This window comes from Myodes glareolus, chromosome 9 (genome assembly GCF_982192425.1).
Source record: "Myodes glareolus chromosome 9, mMyoGla1.1, whole genome shotgun sequence".
Taxonomy (NCBI): Eukaryota; Metazoa; Chordata; class Mammalia; order Rodentia; family Cricetidae; genus Myodes; species Myodes glareolus.
In genome coordinates, this window is record NC_142034.1 from 48,978,157 (window position 1) to 48,993,448 (window position 15,292).

Here is a 15,292-nt window from a genome sequence, read left to right on the forward strand (position 1 = left end):
ATAAGTGACACATTCCTTCTGCTGCTGTGAGTGCACAGGCCTTCACTGAAGAGAAATTGTGGTTTATAATTCCGTGTGCTGTGTTATACTCTGGGCTATGATAGAGCCAGTGGGTAGTGATTGCTTCTGCTAGGGAAGACAGAGGGTGTGTTCAGGGAGGGCTTCTTGGAGGAGGTTGCTTTTGAGCTGCAAGAGAGTCTGGAAAGTCATTCCAGACACAGGGAATAGTCAAGGGCCAAACAGAATCGGATGCTTCGGGGTGGGAGGTGTGGCTTGATGGCAGCTCCTGTGGCTGGAAGATGGGGCTCAGCTGCAGATGGTGGTTGCATCAGATGGAGAAAAGCTGGGGCTTACAGGTGATGGATGCTATGAAGTTTTTAAGCAGTGTTTGATTCGCATGTTAGAGACATCATTAGCTAGCATGTGTTAGAGGAGGAGAAGGGGTTGAACAGGAGCTAGGACAGGAAACTGGCCAGTTGGAAATGATTAAAGAGTCTCAGAGACTCAACAGAGGCGAACATTTCACAGGAGGTACTGGTTTAAACTGTGGGTAGGTGTGTCCAGCCAGAGGCCTGCAAGCCACAAGTGCCCCAGGGTAACCATGAATGTGTTCCAAGACAAAAATCATAAGACTAGTAAGAATAAAGCATTATGAATTGTCCCCCTGGTGACCCGACTGTTCTTATAGATGACAACATTGAGCCACAATGTCAAAAGGTTGGACATTCCTCTAAAGTCAGGGTCGGGAAGACACTCCTAGAAATAAGGGTGGGAAAACTGGGACTCTAGGGTGACTCAGGCTTTCAGTGTAGGCTCTGTGGTGACATGGCAACAGTTTGGAGAGGAGCTTCCTCGGGACTGTGGCCTGCTGAAAGTCCAGTTTGTGTGAATGGAGCCCCCTGGAGGCTGCATGCATGTCCATGGCTGATCTCTGACTGTTTGAGAGCCATGGGCTGAGGGCTGTGGATATAGACCTTGGTCTGAAATCTGGCCTGAGTATCCCTAGGGCAAGCCTTGGAAGAGGTGGTGTGGCCAGGGAGAGAGATAGAGCAGGGACCAACCTGGAAAATTTGTGCTAACTGTGGCATTAGTGAACATGAAATTCAGTCTCCTCTAAGACCGCACTATGGTCAGGAGCTGGTGACAGAATGGCAGCCCTCAGACCAGGTATCTGGAGCCCAGAGGGAAGTGCACAGGTGGCATCTGTACTCTGCTTATACCCTTCCTTTCTAGGACCGGACCCGGGCTGCTCTCCTGGACAACCTTCATGATGAACTTCACACACACACTCAGGTCATGCTAGGCTTGGGCCCTGAGGAGGACAAGTTTGAGAATGGAGGCCATGGAGGATTCTTGGAGTCTTTTAAGGTATGGGTGCAGGCTGACTTGCGGTGGTTGTGGCAGAGGGCAAAGAAAGCAAACAGCTAAGTTATTGGGAATATGGCCTCAGAGCCCAAGGGCCAGTTAGAGGTGACAGGCTAGGGTGGGTCTTTGCAAAGGACTGGGGCATTGTGTATGAGGTTGGAGCAACCGGCGAGGACTACAGTGACCTCCATGCTCTCCCTTGGCCTGGACCATCGTCAGCCCAAGAATCCCCTGGGCAGGTAGGTGAGTGAGTGGAGGAGAGGAGGCCACATGAACTAAGAACCTCGCTGTTTCCACCTGCTCCCTCTGTGGTCTGGGAGCCCAGAGAAGAACAGTGGGAGTGAGGCCACAAGCTCTAGGGGTCTTCAGAAGCTGGGTGGGATGCTGCATAATTCTTCCTTGCTGGCCAAGTCCTGGGACCTGGCTGGGGTGGGTGGGTGGAGCTGCAGGCAAGTCTCTCTAGCATTGAAAAGGGAAAAGTTTTATCCAGAAGGAGTTTCCTGTCCCCTGTCCCCTGTACTCAGGCGGAACCTGGGTGGCCACAGAACCAGTGAGGAGCAGAGACGGTTTCATTGCCATGTCCTGGCTGAGTGTTTGCTGGTCCACACAGCGTTTAGATTGGCATCTGATTTAAACCTGACTATAATGGTTTGCATTTGGCTAGATAGTATTTCTCAGTATTTCCTTTAACATGGGGTGGGGTGGTGGGGCTGGAGGACAAGCTACGAGAGGCCATAGGGTCTCAGCTGTACCTCAGAGACGGGACTTTGTTCCCACCTAGACTTTCTCAAGGTTCTGCCAGGTCTGTCTCCCATCAGAGAGATGTATAAACATGACATTTTGAGAGGCTGGTATTCGGATTGGGGTTACATGTATTTTAAAATCCCAGCTATAGGGTACTAGGCAAAATATTTGAAGCCCCTAAGCTACAGTTTTCTTGTTAAGGACCCAGAGATAATAGTCTGGACCTCTGTCACTGTGTCATGAGAGTTCATTGGAATAACGCCTAGAAATTGCAGATTGCGCGTGACACAGTAAACACCCTTAGCTGTTGTAACAGGGCACACATTAACTGTGCTGTACAGGTTGCATATAATCTTAAACCTCCCAGGTGTCATTAGTGCTCTGTGGGGAAGGCTGGTCTTATGGATGTAATAATTTTGGCATACTAATTCACATTCAATTTTAGTGATTGTGAATATTGTCTTACATGCACGGAAACAAAGACACAGAGACCAAATAATCTGTCGCAGGTCACCCTGGAGACAGAGTTGAATTCAGGTCTCCCAAATTCTTACCAGCTACATGATACTCCCTCCCGGTCTCTGACCATGAAGATTCCACCCATGCCGGCCAGGCCTGGGCAGGTCTGGGTCAGCTGTGCACTGCCCAGCTGGACAGTGAGAACAGGGCATAGCCCTGCTGGCCCTAGCTAGAGCCAGCTGCTGAGATTCCTCCCAGGGGTGGGAGAAGCCCAGCTGCTTGTCCAGGCTGGTAGGAGATTCCTGGGGCTCCTGGTTTAGTCTTGATAGAAGTGTCCAGGAAAGAAGAGAAATCGGGGGACTCTAGATGCCAGAGGAGCTGGGTATTGGAAGTGCATGCCCGTGTTGTCAGCATTTGGGAAGCCAAGGCAGTAGCATGCCAAGTTCGAGGATGGGTTGGGCTACATAGTGAGACGGTTTGACTTTGGGTAGAGGAGAAAAGGAAGGAACAAAGAAAGCTGAGGGAGCCATGGTGGATAGAGAGCCTCACTAAGAGGAGGGTGAACGTGAGGCATAGGCCTGGGGAGGCAGAGGAGCAGCCACCTAGAGGACTTCTGAGGCTCTGGGGGCTCCATCCCCATATCACACCCATCAAAGTGTTCCACCTCCACAGCAAATTAATTTAGGTAGAGCAATTGGAGTTGAGCTACGCTTGACGAGCTAGCACCATGCTGTGTTTTGCAGACATTTTATGAAGCATTTGTTGCTTTGAGTTTTGCAGGTTTCCCTTTATGCTTTAGAGCAGTGTTGTTCTTTTTCTTTTTTTTTTCAGGTTTCAAATATTTATGTAACACTGTATGTAGGCTGTGGACATTCTGCCCATGGGGTTCAGTGAATGAGGTGGCCCAGCAGCTAAATGCAGGTGACAGATCTAAAGGACAGTGGCCCAAGGCCATTTCGCGCAGTCTCTTGCATCTGTTAGGAGTAGTAGCAGTGTCTCCACAGGGCGCCTGAGGTATTCCTAGAGAGGCTTTCAAGAGGGAGCATGCTGCAAGACTCTATTATGACTGTCCAGCGAGCCAGTGTTCTTTTTAATTCTGTGGTTGAGGGCGGACCTGCTTTTTTCCATTCAGAGCTCACCCCTGCCTTTGAGGTTGTAGATGGTGGAGGTGAAAGGGGCCACCAGGGTCAGGCACACAGAGGGAGCCTTCGGACCGTGTGTGATAAAGGAGCTGTGTCTCACTCCCTTTTGGAAGGTACTTGTCCCTAGACTGCGGGTCTGTAACGAAGTCAAAAGAGTAAGTAACAATTGTTTCGTCTGTGTGATAAGCATGTTGCACATACGAACCATGGTTTGAGAAACCTTGGCTGGCTCAACTCTCCACTGACCTCATAATGCGGAGACAGGAGTAGAAGATGATGGGATGGAGTTAGGACCGCAAGGAACAGGAGGCAACAGGCTAATTTCTCTTAGCATTTGAGGAGCTGGGAACTGGTATAGGTGGTTCTTTGATCTCACCTGATCCTTGGTGGCAGGAGTGGTCACAGGCATCTCTGACAAAGTCTTGGGGAGTCCTATAGCCACAGGCAGGGGCAGCCCAAGTCATATCAGTCATTGTGGAGGGAGGACTGGGGGGCAGACACAGGCCCCAACCTTTGACATCTCTGTCACCCTTTTTTCTCCTGGGAGGGGAAGTTGTGGTACCAGAATGGTTGTAAGCCTTTGGGGTACAGTGAGACACACACACACACACACACACACACACACACACACACACACACGTGCGCGTGCAGGGATGGGTGGTGGGTGGGGGCGGGGAATGTTCAGGCCTTGGGCTTGGCTCTGCTCAGCTCATGGTTTGGAGCCATAGACTGTGAGTAAGTTGCCATCCTGTTCCTGCTGGAGGAACAGAAGACCCTGACTAAAGCCTTCTCAGCAGGCAGGAGATGAGTGTCTTTGTCTCAGAGGCCCCTGCCTCGGTTCCTTCCTGGGGTTTGGATGGGCATGCCCTACTTGGTGGGGCTCATCTTCTTGACTTTTGTCCTGGTGTTGACTTTGTTAAATTGGAACAACTCATACACCCTTTTGTAAGGAGACGATGGTGCTGGTGGCTGTGAATCAAAGCGACTTGTTCTGAGATGCCAGCTGGGGCAGAGGTGAGGTGACCCTCGTGGGCAGTCAGAAAGCAGTGTATTTATCCGTCCTCACGTCTCACAGGAGAGCTTGATGGGAGGCAGCAGTGCAGTGCGCTGAAGGCTGGGAGGCCACGGGGCTGAGGGACATTGGTGGAGTCAGTGATGGGCCAGGAGGATAGTATAGAAAAGGCCAGTCCAAGGCTTCAAAGTTTATACATTTAGGTGAGATACAGTTCTTTATACACGAGAACTTTTCATGGGTCAGGCCACTTGTGAGCAGATGGTCCCTGGGGTTAGGTGAGCTTTGCCAGATAGGGGTGAACCAAGTGCAAGCCAGTCTAGCTAGTCCCCTCTGCTCCTTTCTGTCTCCCCCATTTGTCCCCCCTCCATATTCTGACTCTGCTGCCCAGGTTGAGTGGGCCAGCTCTTCCATTCAGTTGCCCATTGTGCTGTGATGTGAAATTCTTTAGATGTCACTGGACAGTTTGATTCAAAGCAAACCTTGTTTGGGGTCTTAGTGATGACTGTCACTTGCCTTTCACACTAAGATCGGGGCAGGAGGGCTAGCCCGAGTGGGTAGGTGTCGTCCCAGGTGTTGAATATGCATTGTCTCATTTCATCCTGGTGACAGCTCCTCCTGGCAGGCACCACGGGAGGACCAGGACTCCACCCTTCCTGTTGCAAGAGCAGGAGAGCTGGTGACTGACAACCTGCCCAGCCCTGGAATCCTGTCAGTGCATTGGCTCCTCAGGTTCTCTTTGTTGACTCATGTGGCACATGGGCATCTGAAGACACTTTCCTCCCTCACATCAGCCTTTGGCTTTTTTTTTTTTTGTTGTTAATGAGAGTAGAATCCCCAGACCTCCTGCTTCCTAGTCATCTTTAGTTAATCAGTGAGTCGCTCCGTCTTGACCTTCGTCTTGATCCCCATCTCCTCACTCTCTCCTTCTCTCACCTCTCTCCCTCTTCCTATCTTTTTCCCCCTTTTCCCTTCTTTCCTCTCACCACCCCTCCTCTTCTCCTTTTCTTTCCTCTGATTCTTTTGGGGATAGGTCTTACTATGTAGCCTAGGCTGGCCTTAACCTCTCAAGTCTCCCAAGTTGCATGAATTACGTGCATGCACTACCATATCTAGCTTTGAATTTTCCATCCTAGGACCTGGGATACTAGATTTGGATCCCAGCTCTATCTCTTATTAATGCGTGACAGTTATTTATTACTTGGGAGATTTTCTATTCTTCCTATACCTCAGCCTTTTAAGGATTTAATAAGATTGTGTATGAAGGTTCCTTAGACCAGATACACTGCACAGGGCTTATTATTCACACTTAGATCCCTTCTGAGAAAGAGACAGTGAGGACTAGATCAGAACACAAATGAAGAGTGAAATGTTGGTGACACTGGTAGTGGCAGTAAAGGGAACAGGCATATAAAGATGCTGGCATTTATGAAACATTAATGTCTCTTAAGGACCCTTTTTTCTCCGATCCAAGACATGTCAGATATTGTCAGATTCCAAAGAGTACATGATTGTATGTTGCTGGAGTGGTAGGATGAATCAAACATGCTGGCTCTTGCAACCATGTCCCAGAAACACTGTTGCTAGGCAACTCTTCTGTGGTCCAGAGGGGAGAGGTGACATCCCTCATGGGGGCATCTTTGATTCAGACAATAGAGGCTAAACGATGTCAATTTGAGGCGGTATCTCACACCTCATTGTTGGTGGCTTGTCTTTGAGGGCTGTTACATCTAGCAGCAGCCTTTCCGAGTCTCTGTCCCTTGTCAGGAGGGAATGGCATTTAGAATGAGGCCCTTTGCCATTCCCAGGTCTCAAAGGTGTCCCTAGGGTCCTGAAGAGCAGTATTTGTGCTGACTTGGAGCTCTTCCTGGATGTTTCTATGGAAGAAGGGATCTTTGCTCTTCCTCTTCCTCTAGAGATATCTGATATTGGGCACATGGGGTGTGCGCATGCCTAAATCCAAAAAGGTGGGAGTGGGTTGTAACTTAGGCCTTATCTGCTTCCTGACTTTAGGGTGACAGGCTCACACCATGGTGAGAAAAATCCACTAATTACTGTAGCGAGAAGTCAAGGTAATTCTGACTGGCTTAGTGGGTCAAAGTGCTCACGCTCTTTCCCTTCATCCCCTGTGTAGTCCTGGGCTCTTCAGTCATCAGATTTGACTTCCCAAATAACTTCTGTGCTTTCAGGTGCTTTTCCCCCAAAGTCACCAGCAGACATCCCTCCTGTTAATCTAGCAAGTGATGAGTTAAGTGAGTGCTTTAGACTGAGCCTGGGTACTTTGCATCCCAAGGAGGAGGAGGAGAAGGCATTTGAATGGACGCTGGTCCTGCCAGCGAGAGTTCTGCCGACTGGAGTTTGGTACCTGTACTTGAGCCACTTAGTAAGTAGTGCAGATGTCCAGGAGCCTTTGCTGTTTGGGCCTAGAGCAGCTGATTGACACATAGAGACCATCATCACAGACACTGGATCTAGCATTATAGCTGGCTCTTAGGTGTGTTCTTTGGGCACTCTTTGGACTCAGTGCCCCTTTGGCCTCAACCCTGCAGTTCTAGCACTTGACCTGGTGCTGATCTCATCGGAACCCTAATATTAACAATGCGAGAAACTACATTTGTGATGCACTGGGCTCTCTCTTAAGAGATTTTATATAGTTTTGTTGCTACTCCTTTGTAGACACATCCTATCCCATTTCCACATAAGTCTCAGAGAAGCTAAGCAACTTGCAGGGACCCAGCTAGTAGACGGTGCAGCAGAGAACCCAGCCAGGCTTTACTCCTGGCAGCGCCAGCTAAGGCTTTTGTGCTTTTGATCAGCAAGTTGTGTTGTCTGACCATCTTGTTAAGAAACTAGATAGAGGGGGGCTGGAGAGATGGCTCAGAGGTTAAGAGCATTACCTGCTCTTCCAAAGGTCCTGAGTTCAATTCCCAGCAACCACATGGTGGCTCACAACCATCTGCAATGAGGACTGGTGCCCTTCTCTGGCCTGCAGACATACACACAGACAGAATATTGTATACATAATAAATAAATAAATATTTAAGAAAAAAAGAAACTAGATAGATAATCATCTATCTAGGATGGAGGGTTGGGGGTCACTGAAGAAAACCTCTTCAATATACCTCTGCTTTTAACACCTCTGTAGCAAAAGAGAGTATTATCTTTAGGGGAGCCAGGATATACTTCTGTTGGCTGGAAGTCCTCCCATAGGTGGAGCTGAGTTCCAGCATCATATATACCCTTATTTGGTCATGTGCAGAGCAGCATTGCCCTCTAGAGAACTCTGGGGAGGGATTGCCACCCCAGGTCCAGCTCTTCCAGGGGCTCAGTTAATGTTCTTAGAGCTTAGTTATTCTCATTTTCTCATGCACCCTGACAAACCTGACTGTCTTGGTTGTCGTTGGCCGGACACTTAACAGCTTGCCAATACCCAGCCCACCCCATCTCACCCCACCCTTTGCTCTTTGCTGGCCACAAGTGAATGCAGGGTTCCACAACCCCAGCAGCCCCTGCCTGTGCCCAGTCTGAGCCCATATCTCTTTGAACAGCCTTGCAAGCCTGTAGCGTCGATCAGGAAAGTGTGTCTTCAGCTTCTGCAAGCCCAAGTGAGGGCAAGCTGCAGCTCCAACACACAGATGCTCAGGGACCTGTTCCAGGGTTCTACAACAGGGGCGATTGTAGCTACACAAGGCACACCTGTGGTGACAGTGAGACAGGCAAGTCCAGTACACACTTGAGAGAAGAAGCTCGGCTTTGTGAACACAGAACTGCCGTGCGGTTGATGATGTAGCTCAGTAGTGGGGCTCTTGCCCAGCACGAGGGAGATCCTACATCTATTTCTCAATGCCACACCAAAACACAAAAGTCAAAATAAAAAGGAGTCAGTGCTCAGTCTGGCACTGGGGTTCAGTTCCTAGCCTGTGTGGAACATGTGACAGTCATTTTACAGACAAGAAAACCCTAAGAGATGTTGAATTGCTAGCTAAACAGTATCACTGAGGTTTGATGAGCTCCAGGCCATGCTTCATCTTCCCATGAACGGAGGATCTAGGTTGGCCCACCTTGTACCACCGAGCCCTCAGACCCTGCCTGTACAGAATTTAGAGAACTCTGCAAATCCCCATTACTGAGGAGTGGGTTTGTAACTGTTTGTGTGTACACTATTCATGCTAGTGTGTGCATGCATGTGTCCATGTGAGGCCAGGACAGATTAGTCCTGAGGGATCAGGTACTGACCAGGACTCTCAGACCTTTGTCACTTCCCACCCCTTGCAGAGAGCCATCCGTGTGCGCAGCCATTCCATGGAGACCATGGTGGGCAGCCAGAGGAAGCTGCATGGTGGGAACATTCCTGGCAGCCTCAGCGGGGGTATTGTCCACAACAGCATGGAGGTCACCAAGACCACTTTCTCAGTGAGTACTTTGGATCCTGGGCTAGCATGTGTGTGTGTGGGAGAGGATTAGGGAGGAAGGGTTTGTTCTACCCAAAGTTTGGGCTGGACAATGCAAGCTGAGCAATGGGCTGGGGAACACTGAAGCTGCTAGGAGCTGGCAGGTCATCTACCCAGCCTCTGCCAGATGACAATGGTCCTGTGGCATTCCCATGCCAGGCTGCCCCTGGGGTTGGTTTGTACTATGAATTGTTGTCTGAGTTTGTTTAAGAACTGAGCTTGGGTGCTCATGAGGGACCCTGTTAATGACAACAGTGGCCGCCCCAGCTTGCTCTGCACCAGATTCTGAGCTGGTGATTGATATACAAGACCCTGTCTGATCCCTATCACAGTTGTATGAATAGGCACAGGCGTACTCTCCATTCCACACTTTAGAGAAAGGAGGGCTCAGTGAAGCTAGGTAACTTACCAAAAGTCACCCAGCCAAGATGAAGGTCTGGGGTTTGAGTACAGGACTTCCTGATACAAAGTTTAGCCTCTTCATACTGTGTGTTAAGTTCTCAGGGAGAGACAGCCCCACGGGTCTGTGAGCTTAGGACTCTTGACTCACACCAAGGGCCCGTGTGGGAACCACATAACCAGCCATTAATAAGGCAAGTGGCTTTTGTCCTGGATGAACTGGAATTTTCTTTGGAAAAAATTTTAAGCAGCAGAATAGACTCACCGAGATGCCGACTTTTATTATAAATGGTCTGGAGCAATGGCTTGATTTATCTAATATTTTTCACATCTACTGTCTTGTTCCTCTCAGAAGGTTATGATAAGAGCAGAACAGGGTGGTTTCTTGTGGATGGGGAAACTGAGGCCCTAAGAGTTTGACCATTCTCTCAAAGTGACACAGTACATGAATGGCATTGGGGCTGGGGTTAGAAGCCTAGCAGGCTCCTGGCTTTTATGCCTTCTTGCTCAAACTTTTACCTTTGTGTCCCCTTCCCCTTCCCATCATGAGTCTGGGGAATCATCAAGCAGAGGCCTTGGCCAGCTTCGCACTGCCATCAGTGCTTGTGAACTCGGCTCAGTGCAGCTCAGTGCTTTTATTTGGTTTGTTATTGCAACTCCTGCCTGGAGCCAGTTATTCACAAGCAGTGATGGAGAGACAGGAGCCCTGGGTCCTTACTGCTAGCTGACCCTGACACATCCCTCTATTTTCTTCTGGTTCTTGACTTTCTCAGTAGCAAGGTGAAAGGTCGCAGCTGACCACTTCAAGGGATCTCTAGACTTTTTAATCTGTGATTCCCTAAATTGCCCCAGCCAGCTCAGCATCTAGCCCTACTATGGTGACCCTGTGGTCCTCCAAGAGCTCTTGGCTGTGTTGGGTCATTACCTGCCACCACAGACTTGGCTTAAGAACAAGAGAGAGGCTGTGAGTGGCTCAAGTGTTGGAGTCTCAGCTCCTAGGTGTTTTCTGGGGTCTCACCAGACCAGAGAAGGGGTGGGAAGGAAGGGTGGGCATGCGCACTCACTGTGGCAGTTTTATTGGCAGCCTCCTGTGGCCGCAGCAACCGTGAAGAACCAGTCACGCAGCCCCATCAAGCGGCGTTCGGGACTCTTCCCCCGCCTGCACTCGGGCTCTGAAGGCCAGGGGGACGGTCGGACACGATGGTAATTGTCAGGGCCTAGACTGCATCCCAGCTGTGGGACCTGTCAGCTCTCTCCTCCTTGTAGCTGTCAGGTGACCAAGCATGGGGACAGGTTTTCCCAGTGTCAGGCTTCCCCTGAGCCCTGGCCTCACTACCTGTGCATCCTGTCACTTGTGCTTAGAAGATTCCCTGGTGGGAGAGCTGGGCAGTGATGGGGAGAGCTGCTGATGCAAAGAAAGTGAACGGATCTGTAGGACTGCTCGGAGAGGGTGTGTAGAGCCCCAGTGTTCACAGACAAGTGGAAGACCAAGAGCTGGCAAAGATAGCTGGGAAGGAAGAGAGAGTACAGATGCACAGGGTGTGTGTGTGTGTGTGTGTGTGTGTGTGTGTGTGTGTGTGTGTGTATAGGAGGGGAGAGATTCCTGCTGTGTCTGTCATGGAGGGAGGTGCATTGTGTGACCCAACCCTGCGATTTGATAGTTAGGAGGTCACCAAAAATTCTTTGAGGGATGGGAGAATGGCTCAGTGTGTAGTGTTGCTGGGCAAGCATGGGGACTTGGGTTTGAATCTCCAGCATCTGTATAAAAAGCTGGGTGTGGTGACAGGAGGCCCCTGGGCACTCAGGTCAGGTGGTGAGCTTCAGGTTCAGTCTCAGAAAATGAGGTAGGAACTGTGGAGGAACACACCCATGCTGACTTCTTACCTCCGCAGGCACAGGCAGTGGAAAGCACCTGCACATACATGCACACATGCGTTCGACACACACACACACACACACACACACACACACACACACACACACACACAGAGTTTATATGGGCCGTTAACCCCTGTAGGGCATCTGTGATCTTAACGGTAAAGAACAAGTGCTAGCAAGGATGTCGGGATAGCGGCACATTTGCACATTGCTGGTGGGGATGTGAGATGGTGCATCTGCTTAGGAAGACAGACTGGCAGCCCCCAATGGGCTAAGCATAGAGTTACCATAGGACCTAGAAGCCCCACCCTTAGGTGTATGTATATAGAGAGAGACCATGAGAATTGAAAACAGTTGTCCATAACAATACCAGCACACACCTTTAATAGGTTGCTATTATTCATGGTACCTCAAAGTGGGAGCAACTGAAGGGCCTGCCATCTGACGGCTAGATAAGTAAAATGAAACCAGTATAATCACAAAACGTATTATTGTTTTGTAATAAACAGCAAGTGATGAGATACTGATGCAAGCCACAACGAGGACAAACTTTGAAAATGCTAAGCTGGTAGAATCCAGATGCGAAGATCATGTATGTTGTCAAGTCCCGTTTCTATGGAATGTCGTCCAGACTTGGCAAAGTCCATAGAGACAGAAAGAAATAGGTTAAGAGTAGGGGTGGGCAGTGATTGCTGATGAGCCAGGGTTTCTTTTAAGAGGCCTTAAAATGTTCTAAAATTAGATAATGGTGATGGCTGCATAGTTCAATGACCATATTAACAATTGTATGAATTGTATGGCATGTGTATTAGGGCTCATTAATTCTGCTGCTATAAAAAGTGTGCTGAAGGTTGAAGGCACTGGCTGCTCTCGCCTAAGACCCAGGTTTGTTCCCCAGCATCCACACGGAGGCCCACAACCATTCCTAACTTCAGTCCTAGGGTATCCAATGCTCCCTACAGATCCTTGACTACACCAGGCATGCATGTGGTGCATATACATATATACAGGCAAGCACACATTAATAAACAAAAATAAATAAATAACTCTTAAAAAACAAAGCAAACAGAACCCAGTGGTCCTGGGGCTCAGAAATATTAATGAAAAACAAGTGAATTGAGGACCGAGCCAACCCTATCCCAGTATTTGCTATCGGGTAAATTGTGGTCTTTGTTGAACTGTAGGAGGAGGGAGCTCTTGGATCCTTGGATGTAGAATATCCCTTCACTCCCCACTGTCCAGGTGCCTTTGTCATGTCATGTGCCTTGTCACATGTAGGGTGCCTCTAAGAGTCATTACAACAGGTGCCCCCGACCTAGCATCTCTCAGGAATCCATGGGTATTGGGTTGGTACCCAAATGGGTCCCACTCAGTTCCCTGTGTGACCCTCTCTTTATCTGTAGCTCTGCCAGGTGGGATGGGCATGGGGGAGGGGTAGACTTTGGCTGGAGGCCATCAAGTCAGGGCCCCTGTTTGGTGGCCTTGGGCTGCCACCATGATTTCAGATTGACCTTTATTGTAGGGAGCAGAAGCCTCTGCTGTCTGCTGCCATCCCAGAGGCTCAGGTGGGGAGGGAAGAGGTGGCTGCACTCTGTGTATTGGCTCTCACAGCCTGAACTCTGTCTAGGGTCGGGGTGGACAAGGGCGGGGGCCTGGCTCCTCGGCCTCACATCTCTTCATTCTCTTCCCCCTAGTGACAGTGCCTCTAGCACTCCCAAAACCCCGGATGGTGGACACTCTTCTCAGGAGATAAAGTCTGAGACCTCGTCAAATCCCAGCTCTCCAGAAATCTGTCCCAACAAAGAGAAGTAAGAGACTTGGGGTTTGGGAAATGCTGGCTGTTGCCACTGGGAGTCCTGGCTTATGTGCCCTGCCTCCAGGCAAGCTGAGGGTGACAGATCTTGCCTTCGGAAGTCTCTGAAACACAAAGACCACAGGCAGAGGCTGGGGGAGCTGCTGTAGGCAAGCCCAGTCCTCTGGTGGATTTGCCTCACTCCCCATTTGCGTTGCTTCTCATCCCCACAGGCCCTTCATAAAGTTGAAGGAGAATGGCCGCGCCAACATCTCCCGTTCCTCCTCCAGCACCAGCAGCTTCAGCAGCACAGCAGGGGAGGGTGAGGCCATGGAGGAGTGTGACAGTGGGGTAAGTATGCCTTATTCAACCAAGGAGCCACATTCTGGGGCCCGGCTGGTTATACTGTGCTCTAAAATACACGGAGAAGGTGTGGCCGAGGCAGCTGTTACTACCAAATGAGAGCAGTGAATGAGGGGGGACTCTGTCTCAACAAAGTGCTTAAGAGCGGTGGTGGAGGTTGTCTGGGCCAAGGGTACCAGCTGGAAGGGGAAGGGGTCAGGCAAAGGCCGCAATCATGGCTGAGGCAGAAGTGTCCATGTGGGTTGGAGGCAGTGGCTTGCGTGGTCCTTCTCAGGACAGCTGTGGGACTGCTGGGGGTACACTGGCCTTGCTCACCCAGTTTCTCTCCCCAGAGTAGCCAGCCATCCACAACCTCACCCTTCAAGCAGGAGGTGTTTGTCTACAGCCCGTCCCCGAGCAGCGAGAGCCCCAGTCTGGGGGCTGCTGCCACCCCCATCATCATGAGCCGGAGTCCCACAGGTCAGTGGCATGCGAAGATGTGTATGATGTAGTTGGAAGGCAGAGCTGTGCCCTGACTGCTATTCAAAGGACATGCGCCCCAGGCATGCCGAACTGGCCAACTTCTCCTTTTCCTAGACGTTAGGGCCTGCCTTCACCTCTGCCAGCTTACTCCATCTGTCCAACTGTAAAAAACTCATATTCTTCTCTTCTTATATATGGGGAAACTGAGGCTTAGAGAATTGAATGATTTCATGATGATTCCATGGTGGAGCAGTTAGGATTGAGTGATTAGAAAGCAGAACATAATCGGCTCACCTCTGGCCCTACCCTGTCACCACCGAGGGCCAATGCCACAGCAGCGATGCGCACTTGACAGTCAGAGGAAGCAGTGGAGGAGGAGTGGAGGAAGGCAAGATTGTGTCCAGGATTGTATGAGGTTCAGTGCAGTAGGGGGTCATGAGGACATGAGAGAGAGGACAGGGGCTATAGGGACCATGAGTGGGCTGCCAGGAGGCCTGGTGAAGATTTGGGTGTTATTGTAAAAGCCACAGAAGGTTCTGGAAGTGCCACCTGGCACTGAGAAAGACCATTTGGCAGCTGCATGCTGAGTATAGACAGGACTAGTGGGGGCTGGGGAAGAGGCACCAGCAGAGGCACAGTGAGCACCTAGGGGAGTCAGGTTCATGGCAGAGCATGTTGGGATGTAGAATCTAGTTATTGGTAGTGAGGACTTAGGGAGAGAGGTGGCCTGCGTCTTTCCGGTTTCTAAGATCCCTACAGTTGAGCAGAGTAGGAAGAACCAGGTTGGAGGAAAAGGAAAGGGGTCATCTCTCAGGGTTCACCAAGTACCCAATGTGAGAGATGGTTTTTACCCAGGTGGGCACTGTGGGGAGGGGTCAGCAAGTCTCAGTAGAAGGTATTTGTAGGCAAGCAGCGTCAGGCTGTGAACATCCAGGAAGAGGAAGGACAGTAGGTAGGTTTTGCACACTCTGGTCAATCATTTTAAACACTCCTACTTGCACACACTGTCAACATCCACACTCTGGTGGGCTTTACCATCTCTCTGAGCCTCTCCATGGTAGGAGGGGAAGCTTTGGCATTGCCATGGGCCCGAGACATTGGGTCCTTGACATGGCTGCGTCAACAATAGATACTCACTCAGGGCTTCATCTGCGGTTTATACATTCACTCAGGACTTCTCAGACCCCTGCAAAGATTTGATGAGCATACACTGTAAAAATCACAC

General features: G+C 50.1%; 1 protein-coding gene across 11 annotated transcripts in view; it reads left to right on the top strand.

The window, feature by feature from the left end:
• Window positions 1-15,292, top strand: part of Rap1gap2 (RAP1 GTPase activating protein 2) — a 212,232-nt gene that overhangs the window by 189,694 nt on the left and 7,246 nt on the right. For 10 of the 11 annotated variants that reach the window (XM_087910327.1, XM_087910326.1, XM_087910333.1 and 7 more), the window contains 6 exons: window positions 1,234-1,368; window positions 8,998-9,135; window positions 10,657-10,775; window positions 13,145-13,258; window positions 13,476-13,593; window positions 13,938-14,064. In XM_087910327.1, the coding sequence (XP_087766453.1) occupies window positions 1,234-1,368; window positions 8,998-9,135; window positions 10,657-10,775; window positions 13,145-13,258; window positions 13,476-13,593; window positions 13,938-14,064 (751 nt within the window). The remainder of the gene's footprint in view (window positions 1-1,233; window positions 1,369-8,997; window positions 9,136-10,656; window positions 10,776-13,144; window positions 13,259-13,475; window positions 13,594-13,937; window positions 14,065-15,292) is intronic. The other variant, XR_015738815.1, reaches the window with a different exon arrangement.